This window comes from Garra rufa, chromosome 14 (assembly GCF_049309525.1).
Source record: "Garra rufa chromosome 14, GarRuf1.0, whole genome shotgun sequence".
Classification (NCBI taxonomy): Eukaryota; Metazoa; Chordata; class Actinopteri; order Cypriniformes; family Cyprinidae; genus Garra; species Garra rufa.
Genome location: NC_133374.1, coordinates 6868758 through 6892999, shown reverse-complemented (window position 1 = coordinate 6892999; position 24242 = coordinate 6868758). Strand labels below are relative to the sequence as shown.

The 24242-nt window shown below is 34.9% G+C and overlaps 2 protein-coding genes across 2 annotated transcripts; both read right to left on the bottom strand.

Moving 5' to 3' along the window:
• Positions 1 to 5: 5 nt before the first annotated feature.
• LOC141285280 (E3 ubiquitin/ISG15 ligase TRIM25-like) lies at positions 6 to 2599 on the bottom strand. The gene is made up of 6 exons (XM_073818314.1): positions 2032 to 2599; positions 1810 to 1905; positions 1438 to 1671; positions 1186 to 1339; positions 666 to 725; positions 6 to 538 (listed from the first exon to the last, which is right to left on the bottom strand). The coding sequence occupies exons 1-6, from the start codon at positions 2590 to 2592 to the stop codon at positions 6 to 8; spliced, it is 1638 nt and encodes a 545-aa protein (XP_073674415.1). The 5' UTR covers positions 2593 to 2599.
• A 4055-nt stretch (positions 2600 to 6654) lies between these two features.
• On the bottom strand, positions 6655 to 22578 carry slc25a36b (solute carrier family 25 member 36b). Its single transcript, XM_073818066.1, has 7 exons — positions 22232 to 22578; positions 19188 to 19352; positions 15730 to 15807; positions 12335 to 12435; positions 10707 to 10773; positions 10284 to 10573; positions 6655 to 8296 (listed from the first exon to the last, which is right to left on the bottom strand). The coding sequence occupies exons 1-7, from the start codon at positions 22270 to 22272 to the stop codon at positions 8103 to 8105; spliced, it is 936 nt and encodes a 311-aa protein (XP_073674167.1). The 5' UTR covers positions 22273 to 22578; the 3' UTR covers positions 6655 to 8102.
• Positions 22579 to 24242: the final 1664 nt, after the last annotated feature.

The window sequence follows — 24242 nt, the reverse complement described above, 5'->3', positions numbered from 1 at the left end:
AAACCTTAATCAATAGTGTAAGCTCTGCTCTGCTCTAGGATCCTGACAGATGAATTAACGTAAGTATAAAATGCAGGGTAGAGGGGTTCAGTGAATGTGGTCTGGACTCTGTGTAGTAGAGTCATTGTGTCAGAGACACTGTAGAAGGACAGAGTTCCTGCTCTGTGATCCAGATACACTCCTATTCTAGAAGAAGAGAGAGCAGGGATTGAGACTTGCTGATCATCATGAGTGAAATAGCTGCAGGACAATCTCCAGGATATTTTGTTGGAGCCAAGACTACAGGCACCATTTTTTCTTTTACGACTAAATCCTTTGTAACAAACTGCTACAGCCCAATTGTCCCCACTGCACTCAACCTCCCAGTAACAGCGACCGTACAAACCCTCTCTACACATGATGTAGGTAAATTGATCAAATCGCTCTGGGTGCTCAGGATATTTCTGGACTACATTTGAAAATGTTATTTTCCTGTTGTCTTCTGACAGTTTGAGTTTTTTGTGTACAGTGTTTGGATCCAGGTGAAGCTGAGAGAAATCTGAAGAGGACAAAAAAAAAAAAAAAAAACATATTTTGAACGAAGTACAATTTGTTCCAAAAAGGTCACACTGCAATAGCTCACATCAGCTGATATTTATAAATGAATGAGTGTTTGCTCTACTTACACTGCAAAAAATCATCTGGAGTCTTTGCCTCTAGAGGCTTTGCCATATGAACATATGACACTAAAGAGACAACAAGAAACAAACATATCATTAGTATGTTGGTTTAATCCTTCTCAATACACAGCCCTGCATCTTGGAAAAAAATCTGTTTATTTGCAAAAAAGGGGCACATTTATCTAAGTTCATGATTCTGAGTTCAACTGTCACTGACCTTAATTCTAACATTGAGATCAGGATTAAGCGTAAAATTATCAGAATCATTCATTTATGCGAAAATGGGCTATGAATTAAAGTAACAGAGGCATGCACAGAGGAACATGGAAATCAAAAACAAATGGTTTTTAAAAGCATGCTTTGAAATCATCATATGTTTTGAGAAAATGTGACATACTCCAGCAAAATAGCCACTAGTTTTTAATATCAGCACCCTAAAAGTAGTAAGAAGTACTGCATTTCATTCAGAAAATATGATGCAGGGCAGTGTTATGACTTACAATACAACATATCAAAATATTCAGACCTTCTCTAGATATTCTGGCTGTTTGCTGTTCACAGACGCCCTCCAAAACCTCTCTGAATCCTGAGATTGAAATGTCTTTAAAAGACAGATCACTGTGTTGAGTGAAGCTGGGAACGTCTTTAAATTTAGGTAAAACACTCACAGACTGACAGCTCTGAAATGAGACACATATTTCAGATGCACAGCATTTATTTTCCAAAACATAAACATTAAAGTGTTTCATTTATAGATTCTTAATATTTTTGCATCTACCTTCAGACAACGGAGATGATCATCACTAATCAGAAGTTTCTCAATCTCAGTTTGTCTTTTTCTGAGTTCTGTCAGCTCTTGATCCAGATGTTTGTGAAGTTCCTCTGCTCGATCTATCTCAGTCTTCTCCTGAGCTCTGATCTGCTCTTTAATCTCAGAGCGTTTCTTCTCCAGAGAGCAGATGAGCTCAGCGAAGACCTTCTCAATGTTCTCCACGGCCTCTTCTGCTGAACTCTGTTGGGGACACGGAACTGTGACTCAATTTTGCACAACAGCTAAAATAATGCAATTTATGTTAGCAAATATTTTGCATAAATCCTCAAATCAAACTTCAGTCTTTAAGAAAACTTGAGAACGCTTAAAGAAACATACTTTAAGGAGCTTCACAGCTTCACTGAGATCTTTCTGACCTCTCTCTCGCTCCTGGATCAGCTTTTGACACGCCACATTTATCTCCTTTAACTCGTTCTGAGGATGTTAACATAAAACAATTACTAAACAATAGGCAAAAACAGACATATCATGAATTGAGATTACAGCCTATAAATATGCAAAAAAAAAAAAAAAAAAAGTAATAATATCATAGATATATACCTTTTTACTAGTCCATTCTGAATCCACAGACACCACATTGTGGTTCTTATGACTGTCAATCATACACAGGTAACACACACACTGTTGGTCATCCTGACAGAAAATATCCAGAGGTTTTTTATGATTGAGACAAATGTTCTCCTCAATGTGTCCAGAGGCATCGACTAGTTTGTGCTTCATAAAGGCAGGAGATTGATAGTGAAGCTGCAGGTGAGTTTGACAGAAGGAGGCCAAGCACTGCAGACAGGACTTTACAGCTCTGTTCTTCTCTGTAGTGCAAACATCACACTCCACAGCAGCCGTTTGTAGGGACGTCTTCTGCAGCGTCTCCATCATCTCAGCTATCAGAGTGTTCTTCTTCAGTAGAGGTCTCTGACTGAAGCTCTCTCTGCATTGGGGACAGCGGTACGGCGGCTCCTGCTCCTTCTGCTCCCAGCAGTCAGTAATACAGCTCATACAGTAACTGTGTCCACAGGGAATCGTCACCGGCTCCTTCAGACGATCCAAACAGACTGGACAGCTGAACTGATCCTCATACTGACTCACTGCAGATTCAGCCATTTCTTTGCAGATATAGTTTATCTAATAAAAACTGCTCTGCAGTAAAACATTAAAGAGAGAGTACATAAATCCATGTAAATCATTAATGAAAGAGCAGTCTCGAATCGAATAACTAGTTAAAGTTGTGTGTATTATTATAATAGTCCTAAATGCCTCAAATATAACCAATAAACATGACATCAAGATCGCATAGCAACATACGATTATTAAATGCATACAGTAATAACTGCATATAAGCAAAAAGACATACGTAAAAGTATTGTGTACATTTTTATGATGTTTTTACCTGTTTTGACAGAAGAGTAAATCAAATATTCTCTCTTTTACAGCTATAGCCCAACTTGAACAGCATGGATCCTTAAGCTCGTGTAGCAGGGAAATAGGTTTCGTTTCTCTTGAATCCACACACTTCCTGGTTTTCAGTGTGCAGATCTGGCAATGTCACAGGAGAGAAAGTAAAGACCAAGAGTGTAAAGTAGATTATAAACGTATCGTTTACATGAAGCTGTGACATTGCAGTATTGTTGCTCTTCCATCTTTACTTTGCTTAAAACCATACTGTATCTTTCGACACTAATAATACGATTATTTAAATAATGTTAAATAACAGATCAAACATGTTTCTGTGTTTTAACTGCTACTAACACACTTACAACCATCTTTGTATAAAATGGTTAAATAAATGATGATTTCATGTTTGCTGGACAATGACACTGGCATCAAACCTGCCAGGAATAATTTCTTGTTCAAAAAGGGATGCTTCTTGATCCTGAATAAATAAAATATTTATTCAGCTGTTGTGGAGAAAGACAACAATTACAGACAAAATCAGATGATCAGCAATAGACCGCCAGAACATGTCCGGAGAAAAGGTTCTGTAGCTGACCATTTCCTTTACTAATTCTGACACCTTGTGGACTGATAATTAACTACATCGTGGGATTCAGACGTGGATTATTATGAGTTGCAGTAAATAGCCTTGATAAAGTGGTGCACTTTCAGATCTCAACACAACATTACTGCAACATATGATGATTAGCTGTAAAAAAATTTATTCTGTGTATTTTAAGAAATTGAAGTTAGGCCTGTTCATTGTTGCCGCCTATTGAGAACTGTCATGCCTTTTTGTTGTAGTTGTAGATTGCCAACCAAACCACAAATTGCATTTTGATTTAAATACATTATTTTTTTTACATACATACTCATTTTAAGAATTCAGAAACTGAATGTAAATCTTAACAGTCTGCCTAGGCTATCCTCTGCTTTGATTTTATTAAAATGCAGGGTAGAGGGGTTCAGTGAATGTGGTCTGGACTCTGTGTAGGAGAGTCATTCTGCCAGAGACGTTGTAGAAGGACAGAGTTCCTGCTCTGTGATCCAGATGCACTCCTATTCTGTCGGAGGGGAAAGCAACAGGGCCGTGCAGAGACCTTTAAAGGGGCAGGTGCTCAAAGTATAAAAAGGGCACCTGGAACAAGGCATTTAAGAGCCCCTCGGGTCCATCACCTCATTGTAGGCATCCAGTTACTTACGTAATAAGTAACAATGTCATTAATAAGAAAAATAATGCATTATTATGAAATGTGACAAATATTTCAGATGCACAGCAGATCTTTTCCAAAACATAAACATTAGTGTGTTTCATTTATAGATTCTCATCATTTTTGCACCAATACCTTCAGTAATCATCAATAAGTTTCTCAATCTCAGTTTGTCTTGTTCTGAGTTCTGTCAGCTCTTGATCCAGATTTTGTGAAGTTTCTCTGCTCGATCTATCTCAGTCTTCTCCTGAGCTCTGATCTGCTCTTTAATCTCAGAGCGTTTCTTCTCCAGAGAGCAGATGAGCTCAGCGAAGACCTTCTCAATGTTCTCCACGGCCTCTTCTGCTGAACTCTGTTGGACAGGAACAACAGCCTTAATACTGTATTTATGTGACCAATTTCAATTAAATGTATTATTCCATTATCATAAATGAAGGTTCTTTGTAGGATTCGGTATTAATATGTTGCAATAAAATGATGTTTTATTAACTTCTCTCCTCCATTTACTCACTTTAAAAGATTTCACAGGTTCACTGAGTTCCTGTTGACCTCTCTCTCGCTCATGGATCATCTTTTGACATGCCACCTTTATCTCAGCAAATTCTTTTTGAGGATGTTAACATACAAAATCCTTAAATAACAAAAGTAGAAAAATACACTTTGCAAATTGCATCTTGTAACTGTCAAATATCAAGTAAGATATGTACTATGATCTCAGTAATTTATGTTAATCAAAAATGGCAACTACTTGAAAATTGCATTCATTAGCTTTTTAATAGTCCATTCTGAATCCACAGGTACCATATTGTGGTTTTTATGACTGTAAATCACACACAAGCAACAAATGCATTGATCATCATCCTGACCGTAAATTTCCAGAGGTTTCTTCTCTGTAGTGCAAACATCACACTCCACAGCAGCCGTTTGTAGGGACGTCTTCTGAAGCGTCTCCATCATCTCAGCTATCAGAGTGTTCTTCTTCAGGAGAAGTGTCTTTTGAAGTTGCAAATAAAAATGAGATACAGTTAAAGTCAAAAGTTTACATACACCTTGCAGAATCTGCAAAATTATCATTTCACCAAAATAAGAGGGATCGTAAAAAATGCATGCAATTTTTTTTTTTATTAAATACTGACCTGAATAAGATATTTCACATAAAATACATTTACATATAGTGCACAAGAAAAATTAATAGTTGATTTTATAAAAGTTCAAGTTGACATACACTAAATTCTTAATACTGTGTTGTTACCTGAATGATCCTGAATTTTTTTGCTTGTTTAGTGATTAAAGAAACATTGTTTAAAAGTTAATGAGCTGGCTTATCATTATGCGGAAAAATCAGTCATTGTTGGAAAAGGGTTCAAATACACCAAAATGCAGAAAAAATTATAATTTGGGGGACCTGAATTTTTCTGAGACTCATGAGCAACTAACAAAAAAACACATCTGTGGATCATTTAGGTAACAACACGTATTAAGAATCAAGCGTATGTTAACTTTTGAATGGGATTATTTTTATAAATTCAACTATTATTTTCTCTTGTGGACTACATGTAAACATCTTTTATGTGATAAAAATTAAATAATTTTGTATGATTCCTTTTATTTTGGTAAAAAATTAACATATTTTGCGAATTCTGCAATGTGTATGTGAATGTTTGACTTCAACTGTATTTGGAACATGTTTTCAAGAAAATACCATTTTAGGCTTTCTACATCAAAATTTCATGTTTTTTCACGTCAGCATGAAGCAAAATTGGCGATAATCTTTTCTTAACTATCGACCCAGTCAGGGTAGCGCCAAATTCCTTTTTTTGTAAGGAATGAAGGATGTGAGGGACTAAAATATACATTTAACCACATGACGAATGCTATCTGAAAAACTCTATATAAAGTTGTGAAAGTTTATACGGTGTGTTCATTCTAAATCTGCCTTTCACATCCTCGTTTTCATCCTTTTTAAATGTATTAGGCTTGAAGCAGGCCTTTATTTGAGTGAAGCAAATCACAAATGATGGGGAAAAATGTATGGCAGACTTGATCGGCTCATTGCTGTTAGCTATTTATCTGCTATGTTATCACATGAGTGCAGTAAGTGCAGTAATTTGATGGTTCAGAATCAGATTATACTAGCTGATTTTGTATATAATAATCTCCTGCAAATTTTGCTAGCATTTTATGAGTGAAAATATTTTCCACACCACTTTTTTGTCAGTGTACAAAAATGTTAGTAAAACTTGTTTCCTCCTGTGTAGATCTGCAGCAGCTTGGATCTGTAAATGCTGAATCACTCGTGCAACAAGTTTAAAGAACGTTTTGTGTTACTGGAATTCACACACACATTTCCTGATTTTCCATATGTCGAACAAAATGATTAAGTGCATGTGAGAAACTAGAAATAAAGCAAAGAAGGCAGTGTAAACGTGTTCAGATAAAGTGTTCAAAAAGGCTTTTGTTGAGTGAGAGGCACATCTTTAAGACAAAAATCCAGAATCTCTCCTTCAGTCCTCCATTGTTTTCTTATTTGCATTTATTTTTCCATATGATCAATTGCTGAATATTAATCTCCTAATGAACAGTGACAACAAACAAACCAAACTGACTGTAAACAAAACAACCAAACACTGGAAGAATAAGAAATAAAAAATTACACTGGATTTGTGAAATAACATAAAGGTGAGAGAATGAGACAAAAGACTATATCATAAAGAAAAACTTGAATTTTGACAGCAATATTTTACATTTAATAATTGATTTCTCTCTGCACTGCAAAAAAACTAAAACATTCTTATAACAAGATCAATTCACTTGAAATTGGGAAACAAAAATATAAATATGAATATAAACATAAGACAGATTTGTCATTTTTCTTGATGACAAAATAAAAAGAAATTTACCAATGAGCCAACTATAAATCACAGATTTATGCTTTTTTGAGGTTATACTTATGATATTAATAAATTACAATCATAATAATGACTTAATGACGATAATAATTTAATTCAAGATGCACCGTCTAAAAAAACTTAATATCTAATTCAATTTTGCTTCTCAAGCAAACTGATCTCATTCAAAGGATGTCTTGGTATTTTTACTGCAAAACTACAAAAACTATTTTCTTTTGCAATATGAGACTATGGCCACGAATTTATTTATTTATTTGTGCACCATGTGTGTTTTTGAGATGGTGGCACAACATGCCCAACAAAAATTAAACTTAATTTGTGTTAGTGCAATGGCTTTCTTGCATAATGCTTGCTTTTACAATTTTAAATGATTATTTCTTCTTTAATGAATCATTTTGTTGCGGAATACATATATTTATTAATCTTTTTTTGTACTAGCAACCGATTCTGGCTGCAATGATTAAAGGTCAAATATGGGCATGATAACACACAAATACAACTCTAAAATTAGCACAAAAACACCTGTACAGTGACAAAACAACTAAACAGACTCTTAAACATTAGCATACATGTGCGCACACAGTGTCAGGTATATGCATTTATGTATGTCTTTTTGCTTTTGCATTGCATGGTGTAAGTGCAACCTTATTGGCCGTTCCTAAACAGGAAGCGAGCGTCTGTTTGGATCCTCTCCCATTCCTTTCCAGTTCAAGTTCAAGAAAAATCCAGTGATCTGCATCGCAGCCCAGCAATAGGTCCTCACTGACCTGCCAACATAAGAACAGCTTCTCTGACAGAAATAACCTGCTGAATCCATATTCAAGATCTATCTTTTTAAGTGTTTGAGATGGAAAAACAAACTCTGAGGCTAAAGGTGAACTCACTGTCAAGGCTTTTTAGAAGCAGCTTCATTGTAAGGAACATTAGAAGATTATTGAAAGCAAGAAGTGAGAACATTGCTTTCTAGATGCCACCTTTTTAGTCATTTCGCTTTTTTCTCCTAACAGCTTCCTCTCAGAACAGATGAGTCTATGAGTGCCGAGGCACCTTGGGTCAAAGTTTAGCCATGGAGCAGGTAGACGACGAACTCGTAGGTGCACATCATGATGGCCGTATTGGGGATCTGTCTGACCAGATGTGTGGTGAGTCCTCGGTAAAGAGCTCGATAGCCTTCCTCTCTAAACACCAGGCTGAGACTCTGGAAAAATGCGCGGTACTTGGTGCCTTCTTCCCTTAGCCGTGTACGGATTACCTCTGCAGAGCCGAAGAGAGAAAAACAAATGCTAAGGATTAGTTGCAATCCACCATTTATAGTCAACTTTTAAAACCTAAAATGATACAAGACACTACCAGTCAAAAGTTTCTCAACAGTAAGATTTTTAATGTTTTTAAAGAGGTCTCTTCTGCTGATTCAAAATACAGCAAAAACATTAAAATTCTTAAATTAAAATAACAGTTCTCTATTTGAATACATTTTAAAATGTAATTCATTCCTGTGATTTCAAAGCTGAATATTTTGCATCATTACTCCAGTCTTCAGTGTCACATGATACTCATTATCATCAATATTTAAAACAGTTTCGTACATTTTTTTCAGGAATCTTTCATGAATAGAAAGATCCAAAGATTAGCATTTATCTCAAATAAAAAGCTTTTGTAACATTATACACTATTACCATTCAAAAGCTTGGAGTGAGTATCTTTTATTTGGGAAAGAAAATACAGAAATTAATACTTTTATTTAGCTTTTATTGATCAAAAGTGATGATAAAGACAGTTATGTTGTTACAAAAAAAATCTATTTCAGATGAACGCTGTTCTTCTGAACTTTCTATTTATCAAAGAAACCGGAAAAATTCTACTAATCTGTTTTCAAAACAATAATTATAAATGTTTTCTGAGCAGCAAAAAATGATATTTTAATGGTTTCTGAAGGATCATGTGACTGGAGTAATGATGCTAAAAATTCAGCTTTGAAATCACAGGAATAAATTAGATTTTAAAATATATTCAAATAGAAAACAGTTATTTGAAATAAATAAAATATTTCTAAATTGTACCGTTTTGCTTTACTTTGGATCAAATAAATGCAGGCTTGGTGAGCAAGAAAAGAGTTTTTGAAAAACATTACTGTTCAAAAACTTTGATTTGGTAAGATTTATTTCATTTTTTTTAAACAAAAGGCTCTTATGCTCATCAAAGCTGCATTTGTTTGACTACAAATACAGTATAAAAGCAATATTGTGAAAAAGTCATGTCTTTCATCAGTATTTAAATTAAGAACCTGGGAAGCAAAATGACAATTTTCTATGAAACTTATCAAAATGAAGAGCTCTTTAATTTAAAGGAAAACAAGTTTGCATGCCCTATTGACCTATTGTTTTTGATTTAAGCATAAACTCACACAATTCTGTTTAATTTAGCAAAAAAAACAAGACTTCATTTCTTCATTTTGCATCTCAAGTAAATGTGAATAGAAGGATTTAAGGACATAAAAATACTGAAGATGTTGTTTTCCAATGCAGGCAACATTTAATGAATTTAAGACTTTCTACTCCGATTTCAAACCCTTTTAAGGCCAAACCCTTGAAGTTGATAAGATTTTTAGAAGCAGAATGACAAAACGTTTTCTGTGAAACTGATCAAAATGAAGCAAATTTAAGGTACAGTTAACCAAAAAATAAATAAATAAATAAAATTAAGATTCTGACATCATTTACTCAACCTCATGTTGTTTCTTGCGGGTTTGGAACAAAATGAGAATAAGTAATTGACAATTTTCATTTTTGGGTGACTATCACTTTAATTTAAAGGAAAAACTACTTTTCATGCCCTATTGACCTATTGTTTTTGTTTTAAGCATGAACTCCCTTAATTCTGTTCAATTGTGCAAAAAAAAAAAAAAAAAAAAAACACAAGACTTATTTTTTTATTTTGCATCTCAAGTAAATGTATCTGGATTAAAAAATATAAAAATACTGAAAATGTTTTTTTTTTTTTTTTTACAATGCAAGCAACATTTAATTAATTTAAATTGTAGAAGTGTGAATTAATTACTTTTTAAGAACCCTCAGAAACAATAAAAATGTCTTTACTCTCACATTCAATGTGTCCATGGTGAAGGAAAGTATTACAATCTTTTGAACAATAACGTATGTCAGATTATAGAAGTAAAATACATGACATTTCATGTTGACTTCAAGATGATACAGTGCTCAAATGTTAAAATGCACATGCTCACCGTGTGGATAGGCTATCGAGGTGGCGCAGGTCTTGGAAGTGGCAGCTGCCAGCATCATGCCCACGAAGTCTGACGCGTCCTTGGCTGTGTCCTCTGCCCCATCCATGTGCCTTGCTGCTTTGGCCTCTAAAAGACGCCGTTTTATGCTTTCATAGACCACAAAGTGAATCACAGTCTCTGAGATGCCCGCGTAAGAAGCGGACATGCCACGGTAAAACCCACGTAGACCATCCGTCTGATACACTCGTCGCACACACTCAAATGTGTTCATGCGACGCTCCCCACGTTTCCTGTGACGAACGAAACATGCTGATATGAGCCAAATACTTAAACTAGAATCATGAATAATGACCACTAGATGGAAACAGTCACTAAGGATATTAAATCAAACTAGCATGATGGCACATATCTGTGGACATTTACCTGGCGTCCAATTGTAGACGTGTCTTAATCAGCCAAATTGGGTTGGTTGCGGTTATGGCCGTGAACCCTGATTGGAGCAAAAGAGGAAAGATTAAGATGCAAATTTACTAAACTAAAATAAGCACTAACTTCCACACACTGACAGATATTTTGCGTAATTAGATACTTATGTACTTTCAGACTTTTTTTCATAACATACACTACCTTTTCTGATAATTTTGAACTTTTAGTACTGATCTGAAGATGATATTTCACATAAAAGACATTTGCATATAGTCCACTAGAGAAAATAATAGTTGAATGTATAAAAATGACCCTGTTCAAAAGTTTACATACACTTGATTCTTGATACTGTGTTGTTACCTGAATGATCCACAGCTCTGCTTTTTGTTTAGTGATAGTTGTTCATGAGTCCCTTGTTTGTCTTGTTAAACAGTTAAACTGCCTGCTGTTCTTCAGAAAAATCTTTCAGGTCCCACAAATTCTTTGGTTTTTCAGCATTTGTGTATTTGAACCCTTTCCAACAATGACTGTGTGATTTTAAGATCCATCTTTTCACACTGAGGACAACTGAGGGACAGTACTAAATGGAAAAAATATGATATTTAGGCAAAATAAGAAAAATGTACACATCTTCATTCTGTTCAAAAGTTTTCACCCTTCAGCTCTTAAAGCATTGTTTTTTTTTTTCTTTCTGATGCTTCAATGTTTGAACCTTCTGTAATGTTTGCATGTGAGTCCCTCATTTGTCCTGAGAGTGAAAAGAAGGATCTCAAATACAGTCATAGTTTTAAAGTGTTCAAATACACAAAAATGCTGAAAAACCAAAGAATTTGTAGGAACTTTTTCTTAAACTTTTCAATCAAGGGACTCATGAACAACAATCACTAAACAAAACAAAAAAACACATCTGTGGATCATTCGGGTAACAACACAATATTAAGAATCAAGAGTACATAAACTTTTGAACAGGGTCATTTTTATAAATTCAACTTATTTTCTTGTGGACTATATGTAAACATCTTTTATGTGAAATATCTTATTCAGGTCAGTACTAAATTTAAAATTACATGCATTTTGTATGATCCCTCTTAATTTGGTAAAATAATTAACATTTTGCAGATTATGTATGTAAACTTTGACTTCAACTTTGACTTATATATACATATATATATATATGTATATATAAATAAAGCACTGAATTTGCACATTGTTTGGAGGAAAACATGGCAGCTTGCAAACCTAGTTATCAACCACTCCCCACATGATTTTCTTCTGAATCACTTTCTGTCTATCATCTTCATGAACAATGAAAAAGCAGCTTAAAAGTGTAAGAAAACTCTAGCGCAGTACAATCCTGCTTGGCAAAAGTCCAGGACACCAACACACACCCACATATTATCTTCTGGCCATGTGCCGGATCTTTATTGAGTGCTTAAGCGCTGTGACATTTACTGGCCTGTTACTCAGAGATACAGCATGGAACCAAAGAAAACAGTTGCAATTCCAATCCGCTGGACAAATCTACACATGCAATTAAGCAATAAACGGTTTATATTTTATGAGCCCATCAAAACCGAGGAAACAGGATGTAGTTGGATTGCATGGTCAAATATAAAGGAAGTTACCTGCAATCCCAGCAGATGTCATATGCACCTGCGTGGAGTCTGGTTCAAACACATGGTTCAGTCTCTCCTTTGCACCGGAATAGGCGGCGAAGTAGATGGCCCTGAAAATACAGCAGGACGCATAAGTAATGACACACAATGCTATTACACCCTACTGAACTTCAACAGAATGGTCAGGCTGGTTTTGACCACTTTATCTGTGTGGGAGCTTGAAGACTAACCAAACAAGCTAGGATAAGCAAACCATTTACCAATTATCTGATTAATTTGATTAAATTAATCTTGGCCAGGTTGGGAGACTTACTAAACCAGCCAATACAAGCAAATCACCAATTAAGCTTATTTAAAAATGTAAAAAAAACTGGAGGAAATCTGGTCATTAGCTGGTCCAAGTCGTTTGTTATCTCCAATAAACCAACCTCATACTAGTTCAAGGTGGGTTTTGGAACAAGCTGGTTGATGAGCAGCTAATTTCCATATTAGAAGATAATCACATAACAGCTACAAACCATAGACCATCTTTCAAACACTACTACTACTAGCTACTAATGGTAATTATGATTTTTTTTTTTTTTAGCACAACATACAGCATAGTTCACATTGTTTTCATAGCCTTGAATTCGCATTGTTTGAAGAAAAACAGACAATATGAGAATCATATTTGTCAGAAATAGTAACCAAGCAAACCATTCACCAATTAGGCTGGTTAAATTGGTTCTTAGTGGCAGAAAACTGGACATTAGCCGGTCTAAATTGGTCATTATCTGCCACACACTTACTTCATAGTAGTTCAAGGTAGGTTTTGGAACAAAGCTGGTTAGCGATTAGCAAATATTCAGCTTAAACCAGCCAGAAACCATCTACCATGTTCTAAACTAGTAAATCTTGGGTAAGCTAGGAGACTTACCAAATCATTTAGGCTAGTTTAATGTGTTCTTTTCAGCCAGATCCAAGATGGATATCATCTACAACTAACCAACCTTATACTAGTTGGTTAGTGATCAGCTAATATCCAGCTTAAACCAGCCAGAAACCATCTACCATGTTCTAAACACACCTAGTAAATCTTGGCCAGGCTGGAAGACTTACCAGACTTAATGGGGGGGATGGAAAACAAATTAAGGCTCTTCATTGACTTTGTATTGTGGGAAGCTGCCTCCTTGTCATTTCTGACTTATAACAAAAAACAAAACAATGTCTAAAAGCTGCCATGTGACAAGGTGTACAGTACACAATCTAAAACACACAGAACTACTTTTTTATAAGCTGTTGACCTAAAAAAAAACGAGTGTTTAAGAACACAAAAGTAGAGCACAACGTGTCTTATTACTCCTGCTGGAGGGAAATTTGACAGCGACAATAAACATTCATTATTTAACCATGTCAAAGGATTACTTCCCCACACTGAAAGGAGGAGATATATTAAGAAAGTAAATTTTATTGGTCTATGTCAGTGCTCATTTTTCTTACCTTCCTTTTGTTGTTGAAATGATCCAACTGAATGGCCCAACGTGAAATACCCTCACATCTACAACTATTTGTGTCCTTAAACACTCGTTTTTTGGGTCGACAGCTTATAAAAACTTAGTTCTGTGTTTTTTAGCTTGTTTACTGTACACCTTTTCACATAGCAGCTTTTAGACATTGTTCTGTTTTTTTGTTATAAGTCAGAAATGACAAGGAGTCCGCTTCCCGCAATACTAAGTCAATAGAGAGCGTTGGCTTGTTTGCCCCCCCGGTGTGGGCGTGGCCTAAATGTGCTCTGTCTCTATTATCTGCAACTAAACAACCTCATACTAGTTCAAGGTGGGTTTTGAAACAAGCTGGTTAGTAATCAGCCAGAAACCATCTACCATGTTCTAAACACAACTAGTTAATCTTGGCCAGGCTGGAAGACTTACTAAACCATATAGCCTGGTTTAAGATGTTCTTTTCAGCCTGGAAGCTGGTCATTAACTGGTCTAAGATAGACATTATCTGCAACTAACCAACCTCATAATAGTTTAAAGAAGGGTTTTGGAACAAGCTGGCTGGTTGAGCTGTCAATGGTAAGCTAGAATCCATCCACCATGTTCTAAGCACAACTAGGAGGGTTTTGGAACAAGCTGGCTAGTCATTCAGGTAATGACCAGCAAATTTCCAGCTCCGACCAGCTAGAAACCATCTAGCATGTTCCAAAGCAAAGCTTGATTTTTTTTTTTTCAAAGGATAAATGCAATGCTGCCAAATGCATCATAATTTTGCTCCGCACCTTGCGAAACACCCATTGGGCGACTCTGATGCCTACGTAGGTAGCTCACAAGTACAACATGTTCCCTCTCATGTAATCGCAAATGTTTGCACTTATAGTATCCTGAAGCTCTTAACTGATGGACGGTGAGCACTCCAACAGGAAAACACTCTCCACAAACTCAGCAACTAATCTCAAGTTTGATCTCCCTTTCCTGTCTCTATAAGACACACGTTTACATAAGCTGCCGTTTAAGTAACAGGTCCAGCACTGATTTATCATGCGCGCCTCACTGGACAGACGCTTTCTCCTGAATGCATGCACGTACAACATCTGTTCATACAGACTATAAATGTTAAAATCACCATTTATCATGCCCACTCATTTATTTAATTGCTCTTTAAGCTGCCGTGTTCTCTAGGAGCCGCCTTTCGGTTTGCTACGCCTTAGCTGAAGGCCGAAATGGCCCACTTTGAATTCAGATTGCGAGCATCATTGTTCAGGAAAACCTTAAAAATGCTGGAGTGGGAGAAAAGCACAAGGTTTAATCAACAGGTGTAAGCTCAGACACTTTCAATGGACTGGAAATCACATGTGCGCTGTCATCAACATGCCATCTTTATGCTGATTACCAATTCAGTGGTGAATGTTTATTGAAAATTGCATTGTGTTATTTAGAACTAAAACTCTATATGTACTTAAAGGGACAGTTCACCCAAAACTGACTTGCTTTCTATGTGGAACACGAAAGATGATATTTAGAAAGTCTTTCATTGTTTGAACAGAAAAAAACTTTTGTTCTAAAGTTGAAAGTATACCATATGGGATTTGAACAAAATGTAGGTGATTAAATAATGACAATTTTCATTTTTAGGCGAACTATCCCTTTAATTGTGTTGTCAGATTCCCCTAATTTGCACAGTGCATGACTGACGCCTGAAGTGTAAAATGACCCTTAACCGAATGCTAAATACAGACTTGTGTCTGCATGTTTTTCCCCAAGCTCTGTAAATTTGCAGATTTTCCGGTTGAGCAGGGATTGCATCAGTCGCACTGCATCAGATTCACTGCCACTTCTGTACACAGAGTTCAGGACTACACGTCCTTATTGTAAATGCTTGCTGAGATACATTGTTTTGATATGTACGAATGAACAAACACTCACCGTGAAGGAGCCACCCCGATTAGATTGGGCCCTAGGCCCCGAAATAAAGAACGAGGCCCTTCCTTCTCAAGAATTAATCTAAGAAAAACAGAGAGAGAAACATATCAAGAGAAATGCAAGACAAGCGTACCAAAATGTCATTTTTTTTTTTTTTGTTCTGAATGGCTTTGTTAACATTATAAACACAGTTACAGAGTTGTTCCTAAGAAATGTTTGATGAGGAAATGCAAGTCTTATATTTCACTCCAAAATCAGTGGTATTTTAATAAAATTCTATTTTAGGAACATCAAATCAAGCAATTCAACCTAACTGAACACTAACCAAATTCTTATGCAAAAATAATTTCAACAATATTGCTTGTTGAACTATATTTATAAATAAAAACAAATGGCTTAACTGCCAAATTGGCCAGATCTACAGGCAAAAATTTCATTGTGAAAACATTTATTTATACTTTTTTTGTGTTGTAAAGATGTTGGAAACATTTTTCCTATATGCATAAGTTAAAATTAATTGTTTTGGAGTGAAATGCAACCTAAACACTTCTAAGAGATTACCAAAAAACTAAAAATAAATTATCGTTCGATCTGCCAATAAGACACACCTATGAGAACATGTTCAAACAAAAAAAATACCTCAAAGACACGTGCATGTACATATTTCTTTTTAAAGAATTGTGAGAGGTTATTGTCATCAGACACATGTACAATAAAGAAAGTTTCAAGAGAAGTCAAATGAATGAAAACCTTGATCAGGTCAAGCAAAACTTAATTCTATTCCATGTTGAACTTCATTAAATGCTGTATTTAATCTTCAACCCCAATGTTTCTCAACTGGTGGGTTGTGACAAAATAATAGGCCAGATAAGGTCACGGACATCAGGCAAGAAGACAATTCTAAATGGAAATAATAAAATGCAACTATCCATGTAATGGGGCGGAATTGGGCATAGTTGGTATAGCACTTAACGACTTTTAAAACTGAGGCGAAAACACTTTGCATATGTTTTATTGTTCAATCTAAGTCTATAATATCTGGATGCAATTTCAGGAGTTAATATGAGAGACCAATATGGACAGGTTGCATAACACGCCATAAACCATGAAGGAGTGCATATGATTTCAGAATCATTTACTCACCATATTACATTGATAAACTAAACCAAAGTCGATCTAAACGTCTTTGTGTTTAGTATTCCAGTACCTTTCTGTGATGCATAACCCGAGTTAAACTAAGAAGACAAGGGGCCGTTTTGAGAACCAGTGAGTCGCACACACTCATCAACCGAGAGCCAAGCGCCAGTGTTTTAGTGTGAGGGCAGCGATTGGTTGGGTAAGGGGGAGTGGAAACCACTGTGAACAGTCTTTTTATAAAGAAAACAGAAAGAAAGAGGCAGCGAGAGGGCATTATAGACTTTATGCAATATGTGTTGCATAAACACTAAACTTCTGTTTTGGTAATGTATATATATTTATGACAGAATTCTTAGGTGGTAAACCGATAATCCCCATTTCGTCTCGTCTTTTGACTTTATTTAGTCACTTTGGTGGTCTACTGAAAAATTATGACCACATTTTTGGACTGAGTCGACAGAGAGGGGCGTTTCCTCTGGCAGGGAAGATGGGCACTCGGTTTTAGGCCCACAAACCAGAGAGCAAATGTTTACAAAACACGAAGCTAATGCAACACAGACTCAATGTTCTCACAACGCAGATATAACGTTCATACTGTTCCAGAACAGGGTGTTGCCTGTACTAAAATTCATAGACATAATGTACCAAGACTCAGAATTTGGGTTTGTGGGTCCTGAAGGACTTGCGCAATTGAATATATATTGGTTTATACACATTGGTTGATTAAGTATTAAAAAACATATGTGACCCCGGACCACAAAACCAGTCATAAGTAGCACGGGTATATTTGTAGCAATAGCCATTGTATTTATGCCAAAAATATAGATAGATATTTTGTAAATTTCCTACTGTAAATACATCAAAACTTAATTTTTGATTGCAAATGGCAAAGAACTTCATTTGAACAACTTCACAAGCGATTTTCTCAATATTTAGATTTTTTTGCACCCTCAGATGCAAAACATGTACTTATGACTGGTTTTGTGGTTCAGGGTCATATATAAACCGCTGGTCAAACGTTTGGGATCAGTAAGATTGTTAATGTATTTCAGATACTAATGCTCATCAGTGCTGCATTTATTTTATTAAAGATACAAACAAGTAATATTGTGAAATATTATTACAATACAAAACAAAGGTCTTCTATTTTAATATGAATTAAAATTCTAATTTATTTCTGTGATCAAAGCAACATTTTTCAGCATAATTACTTCAGTATTCAGTGTCATTTCCCTTCAGAAATCATTCTAATATGCTGATTTACTATCAGTTGTGTTGCTTACAGGAGTAGTTCACTTTCAGGACAAAAATGTACAGATAATGTACTCACCCCCTTGTCATCAGAGATGTTCATGTCTTTCTTTCTTCAGTCATAAAGAAATTATGTTTTTTGAGGAAAACATTTCAGGATTTCTCTCCATATAATGGACTTCTATGGTGCCCCCGAGTTTGAGCTTCCAAAATGCAGTTTAAATGCAGCTTCAAAGAGCTCTAAATGATCACAGCCGAGGAAGAAAGGTCTTATCTAGCGAATCGATCGGTTGTTTTCTAAAAACATTTACAATTTGTATACTTTTTAATCTCTACGCTGAGTACACACAGAGCTAGACAAGACGAGCATTTGAGGTTAAAAAGTATATAAATTGTAATTTTTTTTTTAGTAAATAACCCATCGTTTTGCTAGATAAGACCCTTCTTTCCTCGGCTGTGGTTGTTTAGAGCCATTTGAAACTGCATTTTGGAAGTTCAAACTCAGGGGCACCATAAAAGTCAATTATATGGACAGAAATCCTGAAATGTTTTCCTCAAAAAACATTACTTCCTTTCAACTGAAGAAAGAAAGACATGAACATCTTGGATGACAAGGGGATGAGTACATTATCTGTAAATTCTTGTTCTGAAAGTGAACTACTCCTTTAATATTTTTTTGCAACCTGTGATATTTTTTTCTGGATTCTTTGAATAAAATTTATAAAGAACAGCATTTTTTTTTAAATAAAAACAATATTCACTGTTCAAAAGTTTTAGGGCAGTACATTTTTTATTCTTTTTTTTCTTTTCTAAAAGAAATTATACATTTCATTCTGCAAGGAAGTGTTAAATTGATAAAAAGTGATAGCAAAGACTTTTATTGTTAGAAAAGTGTATGATAACGAAAAACTTGATATACAAAGTAAAGTATTTTATTTTAGTAGTAACTTTACCACGGTTAATGTCATGGTACTTTTGTTAATTTTTTGTTAGTGTATTTAAGGGATAAAAGGTGGAAATGTGTTTGCGAGCACTGCACAAAATGCAAAGAGGACTAACTTGTTGAAACGTACCTGAGGCAGTGAAGGGGCCCCGGAGGGGCCACACGTGCTACGCTGGCTCCATTAACTGTGCTCAGATGCACCTCAGAGATGCAGAGCGTTATCGAGGAAGACTGAAGTCTAGTCTTCACCACCTCTAAAGGACAGGTCAGGATCGCACCCACCGTGCCTCCACATCTGAGAAAAACAGTGGAGGGGAAAAAAAACTATTTCAGCGTTTTTTTCTGCACATAAAAGTCAATTAAGTTGAAAAACATGGTCAGTAGTCAATAGTGGTCAAAGGTTCGAGCTCACAATGTAGGTCAGTCATCCCATGACTTCAGTCGAACATCACAACACAGATTTAGACGAAGCAAAGGAGATACAATTTCAAGTCTAATGTGAAAGGTGAGTTTCCGTTAATCGGTTCCAACACTTGCACTCGTGCCGGGAGATGTGGGTCAGCAAACACAGTAACCCAAACCACACTTCACGTGCCGTGAACAACCTGATATCAGTGTTTTCTAATGGAAAAACGGCATCTGAAAACTGAGGTGTGATACATGTGACACAAATCTAAAGCTACAGAAATGTTGCTGAGGAACAGCTTATTAGACAACAATAATAAACCAATCAAAGTTGTCATGCACTGCATGCAAAAAGTATCATATAGCAATACCACGGTACTTTTGATTGTTATTTTCATGTGACCCTGGACCACAAAATCATAAGTCATAAGTAACACGAGCTTATTTGTAAAAATAGCCAACAATACAATGTATGGGTCAAAATTATAAAAAATAATTTTAATGCCAAAAATCATTAGGATATTAATGTTCAACCAAGATATTTTGTAAATTTCCTACCGCAAATATATCAAAACTTAATTTTTGATTAGTAATATGCATAGCTAAGAACTTTAAAGGAGATTTTCTCAATATTTAGATTTTTTTGCACCCTCAGATTTCAAATATTCAAATAGTTGTGTCTCAGCCAAATATTGTCCTATCCTAACAAACTATACATAAATGAAAAGCTTTCAGATGATGTATAAATCTAAATAAAAAAAAACAGACCCTTCTGACTGTTTTTTTTATTCAGGGTCACATTTATGAAAACACTGTAAGATAAAAATGGTATGCAATACTGCGCAGTTACTAATAACAGAAGTAGTTGGGACATATAGATGAGATAAAAAGCCAGTTTTCACAGTATCATGTGGACAGAGAGTTCATGAGAGTGCCAGTCAATCGTTCTATTTTAAACGCCGTCCCGGTTTATCTCAGGATAGATATTTAGAGCACAGGCTACAAACACTATGGGTATTAAATATCAATGCCAAGCAAAATGATTCTCTCATCTCACACTACCGTAACAGATCAGCTGCAGAAAACTATGACTCTAATTTATAAAAACACAGTCTCTGAATAAACAAAAGACTAAAGATTTTAACTTTGTATTCTGTTTTTTTTTTTTTTTTATCTAAAGATATTTTAAAGTATAAGAACACATATCCTGAGGTTTCTCTCTCTATATAGACTGTGATATAAGCAGCACTGTGGCTGAATTCAAGGTCTCTTGGGATGGCGGTGCTAAATTATGCCAAGTCATACTGCAAACCACAACGCGTTGTTTATATTTAGGTCTGTTTTAGAATCAAGCTGAATATATATGTAATTCATTGAGTAAGAACTGTCTTTAGAGTCACATCATATCAGCCCCGAATAACTTTTATAACAGCTGTCAGTTTCGGTGTTACATCAGCTTTATTCTTTCTGGGAATGCAAACATATTGGCAGCGAGGAGCAATCAGACCTCCTTTATGCATGTACATTATATATAGTGTGGGAGTGTAAACACATTAATAATGTAAACTATACTGCATCAAATAGGGTGCTTTTTTATAAAAATGAATAAATTAAAAAATAAAATAAAAATACACAAACATACCAAATGAGCGGAAAATACGTTCATAAGCAAAGTCCAAACTTTCTCTAATTTTAACACACAAAACTCAAATGGGAAGTTAAGAAGTCTTGGAAAAACTCCAACTAACTTTAACCTTTCAAAACTTTCAAACATGAGCAAAAGTTATCCATAAACACAAAAAAAAACAAGAAAGTTTTTAAATAATGGGCTGTTTTTATATACACATGCACAGACTACCAGTCAAAATGTTAATGTTTTAAAAGAATTCTCTTTTACGCAACAAGCCTGCGTTTATTTGATTCGAAGTACAGAAAAAAAATGTAAAATTGTGCAATATTTTTACTAGTTAAAATAACTGCTTTCTATTTGAATATATTTTAAAATGTATTTTATTCTGGTGATCAAACCTACATTTTCAGCATCATTACTCCAGTCTTCAGTGTCACATAATCCTTCAAAAAAATCATTCTAATAGGTTGATTTGCTGTCCAAGAAATATTTGTATTACTATTTTATTCATATTTAAAACACTTGAGTATTTTTTCAGAATTCTTCGATGAATAGAAAGATCCAACGATTCAAACTTAATCCTTTTATTTAGCAATGACGCTTTAAATGACCCAAACATGACATTTATAATGTTACATAAGATTTATATTTTCCTTCTGAACTTTCTATTCATCAAAGAATCCGGAAAAAAAATCTACTCAGCTGTTTTTGACATAATAATAAATGTTTTTGAGCAGCAAATCAGCATATTCGAATGATTACTGAAGGATCATGGGACTGTGCTAAAATTATGTAATAATGCTAAAAATTCAGCTTTGATCACAGGAATTAAACATTTAAACTATATTCAAACAGAAAACACTTATTTTAAATAGTAAATAGTGTTTCTGTTGTACTTTGGTTTGGATCAAAAAAAAATGCAAGCTTGGTAAGCAGAAGAGACTTCTTTAAAAAAAATCTTACCGTTTAAAAACGTTTGACTGGTAGAGAAAACATATATAAAATAGTTTATATAATATATTCTTGTAATAAAATAATTAAATGAGCCGTTACTACTACTGTTGCTAGTAGTAGTACTAGACTCAAACGATATGTTTGTTTATGTAAAATAGTCTTGAGTAAGAGTAAAGCTGTCTTACCCTCCAGCAAACAGATGCACCAGTGTGTCTCTCTGGCTCATCTCGGCTCATACTCTCCGGGATCCGGCAGCAGTGTCAGTGTTCGTGTCCGTTTGGTGCTCATGCGGGTGGATGTGCGTCGCGGTAACTACTTTTGACTTTATACGACCTCAAAGCGTCTCGGCGCGGCTTCACCTCCAGCAAACCCCCGCTGATCGATCCACGGTCGTCACTTCTTCAATAGTTAGTCTGAAAGTGAGTCTGCGGTGAAGAGGTGACTACATATCACTGATCCGGGTCAAAATCCAAGTTGCATTGAGTGATTCGGGGGTTAAAAACGTGCACGTTTGCCCCGCACGCAGTTCTTCTTCGTGTACACTCGCACACTCACTTTCTGCTACGTAACCGCGCACTAGTTGACTCGATGGACCAATCAATGGGCGCAAAACAAAAGCGTCTATTGGTTGATTTCGGGTTAGAGCCCGCCTCCAAGTGGCTTTCACGTGATCATCGCCCTTTCGCACACAAATTACAGTCACGGGTTAGATATATAATAAATAAATATTTCAATAAAAATGACCAAATTTGCCAGAAACCACTAAGCTATATTTATTGTATGCATAATACACTGGAAAAAATACTTAATACTAAAAATACAAAACAAATTTAATTTAATTTTTTACACATATTTGTAGCCAAATACAAACATAGCCTCTGCAATCTTCCTTTTTTAAATAATATGTTATTTTATTTTATTTTTCCGCTGGAGGATGTAGTATTTCTCTGGTAAAGTTAGAGATAATTATTTTATTATTTAAAATTTTTAATTATTTTAAGACCATTAAAGTTGATTTTCTGTCACTGTGAATTTTAGACCTTGACTTTGTTTCTTTTGGCATTTGCGAATGGGAGGAGGAAAAAAATGATGTCAAATTCAAAACGGAAAATCTTAAGCTGTACTTTGACAGCAAACAATAACTATGTGCACAAAACACACTCTTTTATTGACACTCTATGCCTTCCAAAACAAATTAGAAGCATAGCTAACTCTTTCCCTGGGCGGCTTACTGGACCATGAATCATAACCTAAATGCAAGTTTCTGACTGTGGAATTGCATAATTGTATTATAAAACATAGTATACACACATACCAGTCAAAAGTTTTTGGACAGTAACATTTTTAATGTATGTATTTTTCACGAAGTCTTTTTTGCTCACCAAGCCTGCATTTATGTGATCCAAAGTACAGCAGAAACAGTAAAATTCTGATATATTTTTACTATTTAAAATAACTGTTTTCTATTTTAATATATTTTAAAATGTAATTTATTCCTTTGATTTCAAAGCTTAATTTTTAGCATCTTCACTCTAGTCACATGATTCTTCAGAAATCATTTTAATATTCCGATTTGCTGCTAAAAAACATTATTATTATTATGTAAAAAAATATATACATTATATACATTATAAATGTCTTTATCATCACTTTTGATTCATTTAAAGCATCCTTGCTAAATAAAAATATTAATTTTGGATCTTTGGATCTTTCTATTCTTCAAAGAATCCAGATTTTTTTTTCTTGAACAGCAAATCAGCATATTAGAATGATTTCTGAAGGATCAAGTGACACTGAAGACTGGAGTAATGATGCTGAAAATTCAGCTTTGAAATCACAGAAATAAATAACATTTTAAAATATATTCAAATAGAAAGCAGTTATTTTAAATAGTAAAAATATTTCACAATATTACTGATTTTGCTGTATTTTTGACCAAATAAATGCAGGTTTGGTGAGCAAAAGAGACTTCTTTAATAAACATTAAAAATCTTACTGTTCAAAAACTTTTGACTGGTAGTGTATAAAGCATGTTTCATAAAAAAGGTAATCAGTAAAGTCCTTGCATGTGTCTTCAAACTAGAGCATAAAGACAAAACTTGTAAAACGTGTTGTAATTTCTACACTTTAAGAAAATTATTACAAAAGTGCATGATTTAACAATTATCAGGTATGCAAAAATGCAATTAACAAACT